Source organism: Lepidothrix coronata, unplaced genomic scaffold, assembly GCF_001604755.1.
Source record: "Lepidothrix coronata isolate B3197 unplaced genomic scaffold, Lepidothrix_coronata-1.0 Scaffold0, whole genome shotgun sequence".
NCBI classification, from domain to species: domain Eukaryota; kingdom Metazoa; phylum Chordata; class Aves; order Passeriformes; family Pipridae; genus Lepidothrix; species Lepidothrix coronata.
In genome coordinates this window covers 1,132,415-1,151,403 of record NW_016690180.1, presented here as the reverse complement: position 1 = coordinate 1,151,403, position 18,989 = coordinate 1,132,415, and the positions used below count along the sequence as shown (strand labels likewise).

At 41.6% G+C, this 18,989-nt stretch overlaps 1 protein-coding gene across 1 annotated transcript in view; it reads left to right on the top strand.

The window, feature by feature from the left end:
- The window catches only part of IRF2 (interferon regulatory factor 2), a 41,243-nt gene that overhangs the window by 907 nt on the left and 21,347 nt on the right, over window positions 1-18,989 (top strand). Inside the window, 2 exon segments of the mRNA XM_017804748.1 lie at window positions 16,885-17,018; window positions 17,967-18,074. Coding sequence (XP_017660237.1) covers window positions 17,013-17,018; window positions 17,967-18,074 — 114 coding nt within the window. The 5' untranslated portion in view covers window positions 16,885-17,012.

Sequence of the window (18,989 nt, the reverse complement as noted above, 5' to 3'; positions counted from 1 at the left end):
GGGATCCCGGGATCCCGGGATCCCACCCTGCGGGGGGATAGCGGCGGCAGTGCGGCGGGAGGAGATGAGCAGGGCTGGGGGCGGTCGGGCCGCGGCGGAAGGAGGAAGTGGCGCGGCCGCTCTGTTCCCTACAGGAACAGCCTCCGCTGCGGGTACGGGCAGCGCGTTTGCAGGGCGCCATCCTGCCCCGCGCCAGCCAGCGCATGGCCAAGGCCTGGACGTCTGCCCCCAGAGGGAGTCTATGAACCGGGGTTTTGTTTGTGCGCAGCGCCGAAGGCCAAATTCCAAACGTTTTGCTATGTCTGGGGTCAAAGTTGCAAGTACTCGAAGAGTTAGATCCCGCGGCCCAGGTTCCCAGAGATACTTAGGTCTCTAATTCCCGATTGATTAGCGTGAGCACCTAAGCAGCAAAGTCGGTGACTGTCTTACTTATTTAGGCATAGAGCTCAGATAAAAAAAATTCAGAACGCAGAACTTCCTTTCCAGTTAGTGTACGGTTATAATTTATAGCCCAGCTTACCGTGCTAAACCCTTGCAGACAGCAGTCTCTTGAAGGTGGTGATTAGTTGTAAACTACCTCAGTTTCTGGAGATGAAATACAGCATGTTTATAGTTATTTTATTTAAGTCTTAATGAGTTTGCATACAGTAACTTTTGCAGAATGCTTGTGTTAATACCATAAAAAGAGAGTTGAGTGGAGCAGCAGCATTTAAATTCACCTTAATACAGAATCAGTGACATAAAAGTAGCAGAATCTGTGAGGCCGATGGTTTCAGTCTGAATTGCCGTCTTTCCATGCCACCAGCCCCTGCAGAGACATAAGTATTCTTCTCTGGCCCCTGTCAGTAACATCCCACCGGGGAATTACTTCACCTGCCCCTTGTGTGCTGCAGTTTCTGTTTGCTGGTAAAGGATGGTGAAAGATGTGAGTGTGGACTCGTTTGGCACAGTATCATTTTGTCATGGTCATGTGCCATACTGCAGTTCTTCAGCAAGCTACAGACATGGCAAGGTGTGAGTCTGCTGAGCCCCGTGTTATCTCTCTGAGGCTCAGGGTCCCAGCGGGTTGGCAGACATATGTGGGGCGATCAGCCATTAAATTTGGCACATACGTTTGCACTGCCGCCTGGTTACTTGCTGACTACAGAAGGGTCGGGTTTCAGAAGATGTCAGGTCAGTCTCTAGAGAAGAGCTGTTCGTCACAGGCCATGTTACATGGAAAGGGGTAGCCAAGAGGTATGAGAAATAACTGCAGGCTGTTAGGAGCGGGGGTTAAAGGCCCCATTCTTCATTGCACTAAGGCCTTTGGTATATGGGACCAAATGGAGATAGAGACAGAATCTTAACACAGAGTTGAGAAAATGATGGGGGAAAAAAAAGGGAGCTAAGATTCAAGAAGAAATGGAAATATTTTTGCAACAGAAAGATTTTACATTAGACGAATGGGCTTTATGTAAATAAATTTGCAGCCAGGCTATGTATGCCTTAAATTAAAACACTTATATATACTCTGTGTATATTAATATGTGTTTAAAAATCAAACATTAGGGAACAGCTGATGGGTGAAGAATGTAAAGTTTGCCATGACACATTCTCTTTTGAAGAGGAGCATCATCCCCATGGTATTAAAATGTATACATGATACAACACTTGGAGTATCAGGAACATCATGAATGTTCAGGTATTGTAGAGACAGACATAAAGAGAATAGAGTAACTTGCACGTGCATGAAGTGGGATATTTTTGTTAAAGAGGAAATAACTGTTTGGGGAAATAACATAGGGGCTCGTGAACTGATGATCTAAGTCTGTAAAAAGATAGAGATTAGGGCTGTATGACTGTCTGCCCAACCAAGATTTTGGCAACAACTGTCATCTATTAAGGGAACATAGAGAAGCTACAAGAATAGGAAACACAATTGTTAATGGGAGGTCTCAGTTGCCCCCACATAGATTATGTCATGTTCCAACATGCAAGTTGCTCAAGTGCAAAAAAAGCAGACTTGCTAGGTGTACTCTGTACAGATAGTCTGTGGCTAACAACTCTGGACAAGGTACTGTCCAGCAAGAATAAAGTTCAGAATTTTACATTCAAAATCCCAGCCAACTCTGGAGTGACAGTGATGGCAATGTTCTTAAATTCAGTGTTGCTTTAGGAGAAGTAAAGCCAAGAGTTGTGGCAGTGTTTAATTTTCCAAAGTAAATCTTCATAAAGCTAAGAAAGAAATTAATCAAATGGTGAGAGGCAGCCAAAAGTGTAAAATAGTTGCAGTTGGCATGTAATTCTTTGAAGACAGTAATAGTAAAGGCTCAGGGCAATTGCATGGCTTTATGATCAGAAATACCAAAAAAGCTGATCATGCTGACAAGCAAAGGAGCTCAGTAAAAGTAAAAAGATGTCTTTCAAATGTTGAAGGTTTGTCTTCAGATGGTAAAGGTGGAAAAGAGCATAAGATCTGTGTTAAAGATGGTAAGGTAGGCCAAAAAGAGTCATGGAACAAGCTGCTGAAGACATGAAAACAATTAGAAAATGCTCTTTGAAGTGCATCAAAACCAGGAAGCCTGCTGATAAGTGATCTGTGTGTAAAAGGAGTGCCCAAGGAAGATAAAGTCATAGCAGAAGAGTGAAAAAATTCTTTGAGCCTTGCTTCAGCGAGGAAGAGTTTTAAGGTGATTCCCTTGCAGGAGGCTTTTTCTTTTTTTAAGGAATGAGCATGTTGGAGAATTTTTCCTGAAGGGAAGTGTCTGTAAGAGAGGGTATCAGATAAACCATTGAGAAGGATGAAGTAGAAGGCAGGAGGTGATACTTGTTGAAGAGTTTTGGAGAAACTTAAAATAGGAAGTTGCTAGTACATTGCCTGTTGTGTGTAACTCGTTGCGTAGGCCTGCCTTAGTGCTTCAGGAATAGAAGGTGACAAATGAGCTGTCATTTTTTCAGGGTTTCTGGGGAGACTGACAACTCAAGGATGGGCATTTTTGTTTGCTTTTTTGTTCGCCAGGGATTAGTGAATGGTACTAGTGAACATGGGTATAAATGTGATACGTTGACGAAGACTAGGCGACTAGGCTGGACTTCTGTTGCCAAGGAGTTGTGCATCATGACTCTTCTAGCATTCTCTAAAGGAATTGCTGAGCTGTTGTCTGGTTGATACAGTCCTTATTAAAGCAGGGCCAGTTTCAGGATGGGATCAGTTTGCTCCGAGGTGTACAGTCTTGATCATTTTGCTCAGTGAAAGGAGGTTACCAGTTGTACCCCTCCTCCCAAATCTGCCCAGGGTCTATGCTGTATAAGGGTTGGAAGAAGGGATAGGTGGTAGTGATTTAACAAGTTTGCTGGATGTATTAATTCATTCAGAGCATGAAAATCCCAAAGGCTGAACAACAAAGCCTGCAGAAGAATCTTATATTGTAAGTCCAGATGTACATTTGCAAATGAAGTTCAATACAGGCCAATGTAAGTGTAACGTGCATGGAAAGGAATGCAGTCTTAACTTTCTGTTCACAAGGATGAAATCTGAACTGATTTTTTACTCAATAATCCAATGAAAAAATTAGCTCTGTGCCAAGATGTGGCTAAGAAAGGAGAGGGCATGTTAGAAATTATTAGGAAGGAGTAAAAATAGAAATAGAAAACACCATTGTGCCATTACAAGTCCATGGTGCTCCCTTCTCCTGATTCAGGATTTAGTGAAAGTTGCTAAGCTGCAGAGAAGGGTGTCAAAGATGATCAAGCATATGAAGGTGCTTTTGTGAAAGAGTAAGTAGCTTGGAAAAGAAGTGACTGAAGAAGTTGTGGGGATATTCTTTAAAATCATTAGTGTTGTGAAGATAGTGAGTAGGTAAGATAAATGAGACCCAAATAAAATGTTGAGACGTAGCTTCAAAACAACAGATGATTATACAATACATAAATTGTGGTGCTCATGGCCACTGTGTGTATGTCAGGAGTTTACTTGTGTTCATGAGTGATTAGGCAGTCTGTGGGAGAGAAACTTGCTGTGCAGCTTAGAAGTCAGAACAGTTCAGTATCAAATTTTGGGCACTGATTGCCCACAAAGAATTACTGCAGGTGCCGATCAAGAATTATTGCTGAAAACTGGTAATAGAAACTTCCACTGAGAAGCATAAGCTATGGTCCATTTGCAGATAACACAGAGAAGCAGGACCACCTATTGCCATTTGATATGTGAATCTTGTGGTATAAGATCTTATGAAATTTCCAGGGAAAAAAAATAAAACATCTATGATGATCCTGTTTAATCTGTGCTTGTTGCCCCTGCACTTGTTAACCTGACAGCAGTTACAGTAAGGTTAAGTACATCCTGTGTACATTTAACATTGCATTGGAGTGGTACCCCTGCAAAATTCTTCTGATATTTGCATATTAGAACCTCAACTTGTATTTTGTGCATATTGTACTGAAAGTCATGGTCCATTTGTTGGTAAAGACATAAAACTAATCACGTGTTACTTATCTCTGTGACTCGTTTGTAAAGATTACTCTTTTGAAGCTCGGTTCTTCAAAGGCCTGTAATGATTGTGATATTGAGGGCATAAACCATAAGGCAGTGTTTACAGAAGTTTTATTGTAGTTTATACTGCTACAAACTGATTAGTGCAAAAGATTTTCTGGTTTGTCCTTTGAGATCTCAAGTGCAAAAGCAAAACACGAATAAGCAAGCTGAAGAGATTCTGACTACAGTGAATGAGAGGGTTCGTTAAGTTGCATATTCCTTATATATGATTAATATTATGGAAAAAATCATTCTGTGCAATTAAATAATTTCCCCTTGGGTTGTTTGGTTTGTTGTTTTTTTTTTTTTTCCCCCAGAAGTTTACTGGAATTGTACGAACGTTCTTCTACATATTGACTGTGTTTGAACTCTTGTGTTAAGATTAAAATAGATTACCATAGCCATTAAGAAAAACTGAAATTAATAACTGGCAGTTAGTGGAAGGGAAACCATGTTAACAGTTTAGAGCTTAATGTTGGCCTGTATGTATATAAATATATATATGCAGACATACATAGTGACATATATATAAAAATATAAAATGAAGATGTTTTGTATCTAGCATAAAGAATATACTGTACAGCACACATTTTTTTATTGATAAATTGTAAAAAAGGTTTTAAAACTTGCTCTTCTAATTAGTGCTAGATATGTTTTCAATTTCTTGGAAGCTGATGAAAAATTACTGGTTTTTTAAATGACGCAGAGAGAAAAGAAAGAAATGGGAACCAGTACAGTAATATTTACTTTCTTAATGTGTAATATACTGCAAGCCCAGCTTCATGTATATTGGAAATCTTCTGACCCTTTTGTTTGCTTGGGAGCAGATTGCAGTAAATGTACAGTAGTCTTTAGTACAAGGCAAACATTTTATCTTGTTGCAGCTTCGACACAGGCATCCAGTAGCAAATCCGTCTGCATGTGGCATGTTTTATCACCCCCGGTACAGAACTAAATTTTAACTCTTAAGTTATTTTAACATTCAGTTGTTGCTGTATAGGTTGCTAGCTTTCAAGATAAACTTGGAAGTAATAATTTCCATATTCCTGGCTATTAAAGAGTACAGCAGGTTGCGGTTTGATAGTTTTTCAACTAACCTTTACAGGCTTGGTTTGTAGCTCCCAGCATATCTCTGGTGTTAGGAATGGAGTTAAGGTGTGGCAAAAGCAAAAGTATTTAAATTTATCCTTTGTTTTGAACTGCACGTGGCAGTGGATGTTGTCTAACCATTTCCTTTCTGCTTTAAAATTATTTTACATTTTAGAGACTTAGATACTTAACGTTGATACAGCACAAAAGAAGGAAGAGTTGCTTACGCGTTTGGTTTTAAAAATTCTGAAGTGTGGTTAAGTTCTGCTTTTTGACATGAATGGAGGGATATGTGTGACTTGAAGGGCCTGATGAGTGCACAGAAGACAAAGCTTGTACTGTAATATTCCTCCTGTACTGTAATATTCCTGTTGATATTGAACATAGCTTGACAGCATTCCAGGCAAGCCTCTTACAGATAATGCCTTAGTTGTTTAATAAATTAAGGTAGTCGTAAATTTAGGTCATTTGGTGCATGATGTGGGCTTTTGTGTATTTGGTGCACTGACTGCTCTTTTAAGGTCTTTTGTTGAATTATGTAAATGGATATGCAACTGAGATATGAATCAAGTGGAAAATACTGAAGTACTAAATTTTTTGGACTAGGCATATAAGTTTGTGAAATCAAAACTAAATACCCTCACCCCCAAACACTTTCCAAAATTGTGACAGCATATTAAAAAGTTTACCTAAATAAAAATAATTCCGCAACAGGAAAACAGACAGGATAGGAGACTAATGTTTTTAAATTACTGAAGGCTTGCCTGCAGCATCTGAAATCCCAACAGTGTTACAAGAAAAAGATGAAAGCAAAACTTGAGGATAAATTGAAACCAAATATAAACAAAAGTGAAACTGACTCCATTGGTTTTCATTTCCCAGTTGGCAAAATGAAAGAATGAACACAGAGCAAAGAAGCATGAGAGCTGAACTTGAAAAATTAGTTCATTTTTACTATTTATTTCATGCTTTGGTAAATTTGACTGCTGCATGGCAGCAAACTACACAATAGGGAATAGGAGCTGCACTCCTGGTTTTTCCAGGTACCACTTTTTGCAGCCAGAGGTCTGGTCAACAGCCCTGCGGTATGGGAAAAGTGGCGTCTTCTTCAGTCACGGAAGTACCATTTTGAAATGCTGTGGCAAACATGTACAGAAAGTACAATGGAGGTGATGACATCCTGTGTGATGAAAGGGAGTCATTCATTCAGCTGGTAGGTGCGCTTGAATTTTATTCTTGTTGAGGTTCAAGTTGTTATAGGATCAGGTATAAAATATGTGGTGTGCTTTTTTTTTTGCACCCCACCTTTGGGGTCATCCTCTTAGATCTGGGGCAGATCAACAGTAACCAAAAGATCTTATCTGGTATCAGCTTTGCTGATGACATGAAATGACTGCGAATGATTTCACTCCGTTTCCACAGATGAGTCAACAGCTAGAAGGTCCTTTTCAACCTTGAGAACTACCCGGTTGATCAGTCAAAAGATGGCCAAACGTTGGGTGGCCATGTAGGGTCAAGTGAACGTCCTTCTCATATGTAGAGACGTGTTCCTGGGCCATATCTACAAAAAGTTTGGGCATTGATGAGAAGCTTGGACAATCACTGCTCTGCTGAAGATACTCACTCTGCTGGGCTGAAATAAAAGAGAGTTAAATTCCAGAGGTCTAATTCTCACACATTTGAACACATTGCATTCAAGCATATAAAAACTAAATGCTTTGGATGCCAAAACCATTCTGGAGATCTGAGATTGATGAGGGAAGCTGAAGAAGACTAGCTTTGTTTAATTTAATAATATTTATCCAGCTTAGATGAGAAATGAAGACGAGCTGAGTTGTCTCACTCTAGCTCAGTAGTATTTTAGGAAACTTCCAAGATAGAAATAGCTGCTGCAGATCACAAATGGAGGCTGTCTAATTGGTGTTGGTCTGTGGTCTACACAAAAGCTTTAAATTAAAACCGCACTTTGTAACCAATCCTATTACCTATTCTTATCCTGTATGTCCTGTGGCAGAAGAAAGAGTAGCATTTTTAGAAAAAGGAGAATTAGATCATACCATTTCAACAAGCACAAGTACAAGCACTTAATACTTGCCGCTCTTTAAGTGCAAGCCTTTCAAATGTGCGTACAAGAGGAAGACATTTCTCTCTTAAATTCTCCAGTGTCAAGCAGTATCTCTGTAATAACTAATTCAATTTATTTTTTGTGCTCAACACATCTGCTTCTTTCATGGTGCTATTTTTGTAACCATAAATACATTCATGTGACAGACATGTTTCCAGCTTGCCGTGTGGATGATTCAGAGAATCCCAGCCCCCAAGTCTGTGCCTGCTCTGATCTGTCTGTAAAGAAAGTGTCTAAGTAATCGAGAGAGTGTTTTTTACAAATCCAAGATAGTGTATACTTTTCTTTAGTACTTTCTCTTGGAAGTAAAGGAAGCCCTTTCATGAAAGAGCTGGGTTTGCTGCTCTCTGTGAGGTTAGGCAGAGGTAGTTTATGTCTTTTGCTCTCAGATCTGGGTGTTCTGCTCGCGATTAGAAGTTTGGGTAGCAAAGGTGTAGGTGTGAGTTAGCTATTAACTTCAGGGGTAGAAACTGCCCTTGCCCAGACAATAAAATGAAAGCTTTAAGCAAATATTAAATCGCACTTTAGCGTAGTGTGCAAATAGTTTTTGCTGTGAGTTGCAGAACAGTATGTTATACAAACAAAGGTAGCTGTGAGAAACAAGCCCAATCAGAGCAAGGTGGATTACATCAGGTGCAGGTCATGGCTGGTGAATGTGAAAACTCTTCCTTGAACACATTTCTCTCAGTGTTTGCTATCTGGAATAATTTTTTTTGCCTCTCTGAGTGTCTCTAAAATGTCATTATCTTTTTGCTATCTTGCCTGAGCCTCACAAGCTGTTAGTGTGGGAACACTGAGATTAAGCCCTTTTGGTTTACAATGGCTGTTTTTCTAATATATAGCACCCTATAGTGTGCTTACCCTATAAAGCATTCACCCTATACTTAGACAGAGGAATGCTAGGCAGGACATGGAGATGAAGACTGCCCAGTCTTGCAGGTACTTGCATGCATGATTTCCCACTGCTTTCAGAGGGACCCATGTAGGAAATGTGCTTGTTAAAAGTTTTAGGGATGTCTCCTGTAAACCTAGTCACAGATCTCATAAGAGTGCGGTGGTCCAACAGAACAATGCTGTTGAGTTGCATCAGTGAAGCAATCCTTGATAATTGTTTGAGCCTTAATAGCCTTGCCGTTTTCACCAGGCTGGAAAATTCTTTATGAATCAGGTGTCAAATGCTGAGTTTTCCTGGCGGCTTTAAAGAACACACAGGGTTTGGCTTCCATGGATTCCAACTGACACAGCTAAGCAGCAACACTAATATGTGTGGGTATTCAGGAGTGGATTCATGTGTGAACTTTTAATTCAGGAATAAAATTGATTATTTGGGAGATAACTGCTCCCCAGTGCAAGGAATTAATTACTCCCTGAAAACCGTGCTGGCAGATTTCTTCTTGTAAAAAAGGCCTTCCCAAACTTGTCTGAATGAAGTACAGCTCTGCTACTGAAAACTCACCACCTGTCTTCTAGGCAGCTTTTGGGAGAAAAATAGTTAGATATCCCAGATACTGGGGACAAATCGTGGTCAGACATTAGATGTAACACAAAGTTTAAGAAGGAACAAATCAGGTATTGGACTGATTATTATAATCAAGTTATGGCTGCTTTTGAGATTCCTGAAGGAGGTGGCAGGGGAAGAGTCTTCTGTAGCTACATGCTGTTATCACTTGCACAGAACTGTTGACATCCTAACGCCACCAGCATCTGGCATCTCCCGTATTCACTCCCTGGAAGACCTGGGAAACAAATGAAAGAGAGCCCCAGAACACAAAATATTCTTTCAAAGCTTAAACTAAAGCAATCACTTTGTATTGTCACCAGACTTGCAGACACTGAAATGTATGCAGATGATCATCATGGCAAAGATACTGCAGAGATGATCTTTAGCAATCTGTTAGAGGCCCTGGGCCAAGTTCCCAGCTGAGGTAAGTTGCTGCCATGCCAGAGAAGTGAATGGGCTCAGCCACAGGCATTGTGGTGTTCAAGTGTTATGATAGTGTTCAACATACAAGCCAGTGCAAGGGAAATTTCATTGTCAACATTGAGAGGCTGAAGCGTTGTTTAATTATACGCTTAAACGTATATACGTATATACGCTTAAAGTATATACGGTTAAACCTTTAATTATGGCTAAGTCCAGAAGCAAAAAACCAGCCTTCTGGGTCTATTGTATTAAAATAAGATGGATTTTCTTCAGTGCACTTCTAGTCTGCAAATCAAAGGGCTATCTTTAATGATGCCTGAGATCACTGCAAAATAACAACTCATGTCTTTGCTGCTGAGGGAGAATAAGCTTTGCAAGGAAACCAAAGGAAAGAGTCTGTTTTGATGTGTAATGTCTGAATCCCAGCCAGGGCATGTTAACACCCTTTGGGTGGAACAGAAATGCTATAGGGCTGATGAAACACACTTTATATACAGTATGAGTTCCCATTGTATGTTTTCCTGGGCATGTTTATCATGTAGTCTGTAATGCTGATTTCAATACACGTTTGAGGTATTTTCTGCCTTTGTTTTGTTTGGGATTTTGTTTTTTTTCTTCAGGGCAAGTCAGGTTGGTTGTTTTTTGCCCTCTGTCCCTTGAGGATGCAAAGGCTTTTCTTCCTTCTATCTTTGTGTATCTTTCTTGGGTAGAGCAGCATGAGAGGAAGGCATAATGAATGCTTCCCTCCCCCTCCATCTGTCTTGCACTGAGGTGGGCACAACCTGGCCCCTGCATTGCAGGGCCTTGGAAAGTTGGGTAGCCGTTGAATCTGTGATGCAGCAGCCTGGTCTCCCAGGTTTTTCACTACCCCACAGAGTTTTCCTCTTGACAGCCATGGTCCTGTTGTAGCCCTGCCACATTTGATTCGGGAATCTAGGGGAGCAGGTGAAGTACTGCTCATTGGTTGCCTGTACAGGTTCTTCCTAATGGCTGGGCCATGCCTTATACTAGTCTGCCCAGGACCTGTGCCCTCCCACCCTGCCTGCTCTCCAATTCTTTGCTTTCTGGCCTGTCTTGGTGGAGTTTCCTCTTTTCTGCAGGCACCTGGGCAAATAAGATACCCCCTTTCCTGGCTGCAGTGAATTATTTTTCTTGGTGATGGATAGGAAGGATATAGCATGATCATGATGTCTTTTCTGCTGCCACCAAATTGTTAGGAAAGGGCAGGAAAAATACTGCTATTGCTGCAGTGTGGATCAAGCGTTCAGCCAACACAGGAGCTGGTTCTGTGGAGCAGTCAGCCATGGCATGTACTTTAAGGGAATGCAAGGCAAGAGGTGCTTCGTAAGAAGCAAATCTGCCAGTGATGTTTCTCCCATTCCTGCCTGTTCAACAGGGCATCACTGACAGAATAATGGTAGGGAATAAAAGAGGCAACATTATATGCAATTAAAAGACCAGAGAGGGTAGGTTTTGCATTCTAACTGTCCATCAATCCAGAAAGTTTCTTACAGATTTTTATGTGTTTTCCTGCTTTGTATCTGTTTTCTAAACCAAGAGCTTCAGGATTTTATTTTGAACCTGTAACCTTTGCCCCTCTGAGAACAACAATGCCCACTTTTCCTCAGAACTACTCTTTAATTATGTATTTTGCTGTTGGTTCCAAAAAAAGATACGGATATTTGCATGATTTGGGATTATGAGAAAGAAGGCATGTTAACTCTGCTTCTGCAGTATCAGTGGTAAGATCCTCCTTTGCCTCCTGGCAGATGGAAAATGCACCAGGCAGAGGTCTTGTCTCCCTGCAGGCTGCAGGCAGGGGGATTTCAGGTGTCTGAAGTTGAAGCCGCTGAGTAACGTGGACTTCTGTTGTCCTTGTTTCAGTATCAATCTCACATTTCTGAAGTATTTCTGAGCAGGTGAGGCAAGCAAGTTTTCTTATGGGGGAGAAGGCTCTATCCCTCTGATGAGTTTGACTTCCAAGCAGGGCTTTGCTCGGAGTATATACGGTTAAACCTTTCAAAGGGGCATTCACAGTAGAATAGCTGAGAAAAGTGGCCCTATATGCAAAATCCCATATGAAGGCAGAGTCCGGTCTGTGACCAAAGGGCAGAATTTTGCTCCAAGTACTGTTCTTTGAAAAAAGATCATGTTTCCTTGTATCCTGGAACAGTCTTGGCACAGGCGCAAATACAGAACCCAGTTCTCTGAATCCTAAAATTAGCGTATGGTCTCATTTCAGCATATCTCTTTGGTCACACAGGATGATTGATGCTTTTCTGAACTGCAGCAGTGTTAGCAAACAAAGGAAATAGTTTAAAAGATTATCAGCAAAGCACAAGTACAAGATAACTTTTAAAAAAAAATATTGCCAGTTCTGTATTTGCTGAAAAAAGAGAAATAGATACTATGCAATGTTCTGCACGTGTCCTCTAAGGAACAGATGTTTTTTCACAGCTTTGGGGAAAGGCTGTGACATACTTCACAAATGCACCTCCAAGGTTCTTATCCCACCTTACCTTCTCAGAACCATTAATAAAATTTCCATATACTGACAAATCTTTTAACTGGGTATTTTGTGATGTAGAAAGAAGAATTGCTTTTCAAGACCTTTTTTTTTTTTTTTTAGTTCCATACAAATATATTTTTTAATAAATATCCACAGGCATAGAGTAGCTTGTGGTTTTGGGATAACCTTTGTGCTTTTTCAGTTATCCAAATGCTACTAGAATGAAACTGAATGGAAGAGAACATCTTGTACTGCTCAGATGTAATGCCTGCCATGCCGTTGCTTTCACTTTCTGTCTTACAGCTACGGCAATTTTAGTGAAGAGCTCTTCGTTCTCAAAGGTTACACTTTCTGTATGGCAGGATTGTTATCTCCATCAGGGAAAAAACAAGTCAGAATTGCTAGAATGTTTTAGCAGTGAATAGGGAGGACTTCAAGCTCTTTATTAAACATTATGGAGTGAAAATATTTATATGTATATACAGATTGCAGCCATCACTTACATATTTTCTACTGTCTCTTTAAAGATGAATAGCTCTTGAAAATAATTAATATTTTTCTGCTATATCTTTAAATATAATTGAGTGCTGTGAGTTTCCTTCTGAAGAGTCTTGCATAAAAAAATCTTAGAAAAATACATCTTGAAAAGAATGTGTATATAGTTGAATTTCAGCATGGTTTACTGTGCCTTTAAGAATTCTGTGGTGACAGCTACCTACTCAATGCCCTTTGTGTAACTACTCCAAAAAATGTGTTTCCCATCCTTACGTCATTAGGACTCTTCTTTCAGCTGTGTCTGTCTTAAGAAACCAGCTTGCGTGCTTCACCCCAGGCTGCTGATGTGATCTCCTGGTAGAAAGCTCATTTTCAAGTGCAGCATGCAGTAGCAGTGTGATTCACTGGCCTCTTCCAGGCTCCATATTCCTAACTGGACTACACTGGCACCAGCTCCAGTAGATCCTATGCCTTCTGCTCTCTGCAGCACTCTTCCTCCATATCACACCTGCAGGGTTAGGACAGTTTACAGCTTGTTGTGGGGTAGCCTCCACCATATTTTTGCAGTTTCTAGTTGGAAAAAATAGGCTGAACTGACCACAGGACTAGCACAAACAGTGCAGTAAATAAAGCTTTGAAAAAGGTCAAAATAATCCCTCCATAAACCATGGCATCAGCAAATCCATGGGCCGTGGTTGTCACACGGGAATGTCCCAGTGGCTTGCCCCTTCAGACGTGTTGGGGGTTGGTATCTTGCATGCTTGGCACTTGTTTAGGAGTAATTTTATTGATGTCTGAATGTCCATCGATACATTTAAGCTCCCACAACCAAAAAGGCAAATGCCCCCTCTAAGAATGAGGCGGGTGATAAAAATGGAGCGAGAAAAGGGAAATTCATGGAGCTACCAGTCTTAATAGATTTTTAAGAGTCATAGTTAAAAATAGTGGTTCTTGAAGACTGGCTGTCTTAAGAATGGCAAGTGTTCATAAAATGATTTCCCAGCGGGTAGCCTGACTTCCAGTGTCTCAAGGAGCTCCTCTTTTCAGATAGGGCAGAAAAATAGTTTCTTAGGTCCCATAAGCAGGTGAATGTGTTTCTTGACAATTATTCTTCCCTTCCTCCACAATGGGACAGTGATAAACCAGAAGAAAAAACAAACAGGAATTATTTTCAACATAATGCCAGAAAGTTTGACTCCTGCCTTAAATACTCTGGGAGTATTAAGCATTTTCCTGTGTTTTCCCCAAAGAGATGCTGGGGTTCAGTACTATCCAGGTTTGAAGCTATGGTCTAAAAGCACAGAAGCTTTATTAGTAGTTTTGGCTTAAGGGGTTCCTCCCTGACCACCCCAGCTGCTCCTTCCCACTCCCACGCTGGAGTTTCTTCTTCTGTTCGTTCTGCTGTCACACATGTCTTTGAGCAGGATGAGAGCCACGGTCCAGGCTCAAACAGATGAAAAAGACCCTACAGAAAGAGGGGTTGCTTGTAAGCCTGCTAGGTTCCTGGTCTTGTTCAGAAAGCTGCCTATGCAAAGAGTAGCATTAGTGTGCAGCAAAATTGAGGTGGGACTGAAGGGTGATGGAGTGATGGAGTGCCAGGTGCTTCTTTGCCACTGGTGAGCTGGTGCTGCTCCTTCCCTCTGCAGCCCCACCTGACTCTGCTCCTCTCCCTGGCCACCCCCATCCATGGTCTCTCTAAGGTGTGGAGAAAGATGGTGTCAAGTGACCCATGGCAGGCATTAAGCCATTTGTCTCCCAGTTAACCTGAGTGTGAAGGTTCAGGCAGGCAAAGATAACCAGGTTTCTGAAGAAGTTTGCTTAGGCCAGTGGATGGGTACCCACAGCTCAGGACATCATGGTGGTGGTGAAGCTAGTGGGAACTGGATGCCTTGGCAGCTCTGAAAGTATTGTTAGAAGTCAACTTGCCCTCTGGTACAAAAAATACAGACAGCTGCATGTAGCTTCTTCTAGGTGTGAATGTGCAGGGAAGTGCAGGTTGACCAGGAATGGGAGATAGATGCATAGGTGCTTGTGGTTTTACAGCCTGCTCCACATTGTAAATGTTGTTGTTTCGTTCTCCTTAAAAGGGTGGACTGTTTCTGCTTTTTTCTTTCAGCTGGGTAAACACTGGAGAGAGGCTGGAGCAAGGAACTTGGCATGCCTGCTGTTTTGTACGGCTTACCTTAGCGTCTGGCTGGCTTTGTAGATTTCTTTTATAATTAATATATTCTGGTGGGTGGCGAAGCTGGCTTGGTGTTAGGTCATGAAACTTTACATGCCTTTGCTGCTTGTTTTGGAGAATTTCAAAGGTCTTTTCAAACTTGAATGATTCTTAATGTCAGGTGATTGATTCTGTACTCACTGAGGGATGGACTTCAGGTTCTCCCACCTGGAGCCATTGAGTAAGACTTTCAAGTGCACCTATTAACCCTGCTTATTGTAAGGCAGAACCTACTTTTAAGGCACTGCAGAAGTTGATGTTTCTTTCTGTACACATAAATCATGCATTTGTCAGCTCTGGAGAGGAGATATGGCACCTTCATTTCCTACAGGCAATTACTTGGTAGAGTTGACCTGATGTTTTCATCAAAAGGGTGTCGTTGATGTGCAACTGCAACTGCAAAAAAAACCCACTAAATTTTAGCGCTGTTGTGGTCAGTACTGTCCTGAGGCAGACGGGTCTGGGGTGTCTTCTGAAGACATCCAGCTTTATTTTTGGCATCATGGGGTCTTAGAGGAGCACTAGGAGGGCTGTTTTGATGAGCAGAAGCATAATGTGCTTGCCCCTCTGTGAAAGACATAGCCCCCGAAGATGCCCACTTTTCCCCCTACCTGAACATCATTGTGGGGTCATTTTTAGCTGAATTTACTTTCAGATAAATATGTCTTGGTAGCCACTCCTCCCTTTTCATAAGCCAAACTTCTCTTCTGATTACCTTGGATTAATTTGCCTTGATGTGGGTGATGGATGTGAAGGTGTGTGCTGACAGTTACAAGTACTAGTCCCAGAGGAGTCCCAGGGTGCTGAAAAGGAGATGAGCACCACACCACAGCATCTGCAGGGGAGCAGCTGGGGAAGCCCCCAGGGACGTGGGAGGGAAGAGACAGACTGGCTCAGCTGTGCCGTTTGGGGCAAAACCGGCTTCCTTGTAGTAGCGATTGTTGGCAGCTTTCTCATTTCCTGAAATGTATTGCTTTTGCACAAAGGCAGCTTCTGTTTCTCCCATGTTTGCCTGTCCCAAGTGGGATTTGTTGCTGCTGCTTTCAAGATGACTTTTCTGCCTTCTGTCTAATTTGTTTATTTAGATGGGTTTGAAATTTGTCTTAAGGGCTCATTACCCAGAAAATAAGTCTGACTGCTAAATGGGAACACTCATATATTGAGTGTTGAATCTGATGCACAGTGTTTCCAGGAATTGTCTCAAAGTGCATGCATACTTAAAGATACCTTACAAAGAAATGCATCTGTTGCACTACTTGTTTCTTCGTTGTCAGACAAATAAAAATTTACTCATGTTTTTAGTACATTTCCATTTGCATTTTTCAGCTTTGACTCAAACTGTAGTAGGGGAAGGTGGTACAAATCTCCTATACACCTTCTGCAACCTGGATGAGGGTTGCTGGTGCCAAGGGGAGGGGGCTACAGTGGCACGGCGGGCTGTTTGCCGCTGACCTGGGGGCTGAGAAAGCTGTACCCGCGTCACCCTCACCCAGAAAACAGTTTCCCTCTTGCACAGAGAGGGGATTTGTACAAGGGCTCAGCCACTGTTGGATCCTGGGGTTTGCTGTTTTTGTGTGTCTGAAGTGCACCTGAAAGGGAGCTGAGCAGTTGCAACCTTTTTCTGAGCTATTTTAGAAATTCATAGTTAACTGCAACAGGCTGCAGCTGAAGTGCAAGTGACCACTGCACACAGTAGTAAGCAAAATGCCAATAGGTTTGCTAAGAGATTAGTGTGAGCATGGCTGCTGGTAAATTCTCTGAACACATCAAAGAGCCTTATTGTTGCACTCAGGTTTTAATTCCTTATTAGTTTCAGGAAATACATGTCCTCAGAGCAATGAGAGGAAACTTTGAACGTTTTTCTTCCTCTTGTGCTGGGTGTGGGCTTGGTACTGCCTAATTGTTAGTTTGTCTGATGCCTGTACTCCCATAGGAAGTGAGAACAAACCCATTTACATTTGTGCCATTGCTGTGCGCTTTCAGTTTTTTTCTCTTTTTTATTTTTAAGATCAAAGGTGACAAGAATAGTGGAGCAGAGAAGTTAAGAATGATGCAGAGAACACAGATGTGAAGAACAGTGGAGAGAGGAAGGAGCTGAGCCCGGTGCAGAGGGGGCGAGAAGAAGCAGCAGCCTAAATGCAAGTACTTGAATGTGGAAATGATGGATTGCAGGCTGCTTAGCAGGCATTTAATGTGGTGCTTTAATGTGCATCTAGTGCCAGTTGGCGCTTTCAGAGTGGTGCCTGAGATAGGTTAATGTTTTTAAAATTTTCTGCCTCAGGGTCAAGACTTTGGACTCTTATGTCAATAATTTACAGCCCTCAACAGGGAACTGGCATCAAGGTCACGTGAGAGAGAGAGAATGAGAAAATGAAGTCAGCTGGAGTCTTAACTGAATAATGTAAGGTGGCGTGGTGCAGCTGAGGAGGCTGTGAAGTACTCATATCATAGCTGAACAGCACTGAAATGTAAAATAACAGCTAAAAAAATTAGTGACTGGATTGATCCAAGAAAGCTGAAAGGAGGGGCCAAACTACTCAGCCACAACCAAATGGTCTGATAAATTGCTGTGTTGTAAAATGTATTTTTCATAATTTTAGTCAAGTTTATGGGACAGAAACAGACATTTGAAAGCACTTTTCTTAGTAGATGCATCATTTTGGCCAGTACAGTGATGCCTCCAGCATGTGGATTTTCTTCTTTACATATTTTTTCTTTGCAAAAAAAAGTCTTGTGCAAATGAAAGTACGTATGCCAAAAAGAGGTATCCCCGGGGGTGTAATAGTTTTTCTTTGTGACCTCTGGTATCCCGCCTGTGTCAGCAGACAAGCTTTTGCCAATATCATGTGTCTTCTTCAGGTTAAGGTTTTCCGCATCAAGGTGCACCAGAAGTGTGTTTTCTGCCATGAAGAAGACTTTATTATCTCAGTTACTCTTAGGGGAGGCTTGCACACAGGTCTAAAATCACAATTATATTTGCAATTGTTCAATGCCTGCAAAGCTTTAATATGTCTGTACTGTGCAGAGGTGGGGGAACTGCCTGGGAGTTCTGCCTGGAAAACAAATAATCGTGTCCCTTTTTTCCTGCAGCTCCTTCCCAGGTGGGTGACAATGCCTGTCGAAAGAATGCGGATGCGGCCCTGGCTGGAAGAGCAAATCAACTCTAACAGAATACCGGGGCTGAAATGGCTAAATAAGGTAATGGGGGGTACATGCATGCACTGAAGAGGAACTTATAGCAGTGGCTGAGGTCTGAATAGGTAAATCAGCTCATTCCTGGTTTTCAAAGGGGTGACGTGGGGAGGAAGGGCAAAGCTGAATGCTTCCTGCTGAACCTGTTCCTCCAGCCTTGCCTGCCAGATCTGAGGCATCTTGCTTTGGTCTGGTGGATTTGTGGCTCCTTTGAAAGCATTTTCCATCGCTTTGTTGTTGGAGTGAGTGTTTCTGGAGACTCTTGATAGGTGTTTTGTTTTTTTTTTAAGCTGGGAACACATTGTTCACCAAGTAGCATCAGAAGGATGTGAACACAATGCTCTTCTGAGGTGGAAGACTATATTCTGAGTTAGACTCTGGATTGAAGCAATGATCTCCTGTTTCAGACTTGTGTGACTTCTTTGATACTTCTTAACCTGGCAGAAAATGGAGTAATTTTTACTGTGCTAGGCCCAAACCTTAACTCTTACTAAGTGCTCTAGACACTTCGAGAGCACAAGTATGAGCTACAAAATGTCAGTGCCCAATTTGAATTTATTTTAGTTGGTTCAGTAAAACCAAGGAGTGTATTTGAGACTTTAAATAGTAATAAACCCTGGAAATGTTGCATGCATTCTGTAGTATGCAGGAGACTAATTCACCACACTGAAAAGCATGAAGCTGTTTTGGCCACAGAGGCTACTTTATTATCAGAATGGGTGGAAATGCACAAAATTGGGTGCAGAAACATAGCAACTGCCACTCTGGTTAAGACACTAATCCAGATAGTCTGGTGTCCTCCCTATAGCGGTAGTAGTTGTGGTGCTCATTTTTAAAGCTGAAGAATGGCTATTGAAATTACTGCTTTTTATTTCAGCTTTCAAAGCTAGAAATGTTCCCGACTTTAAAATTATCAGGAGC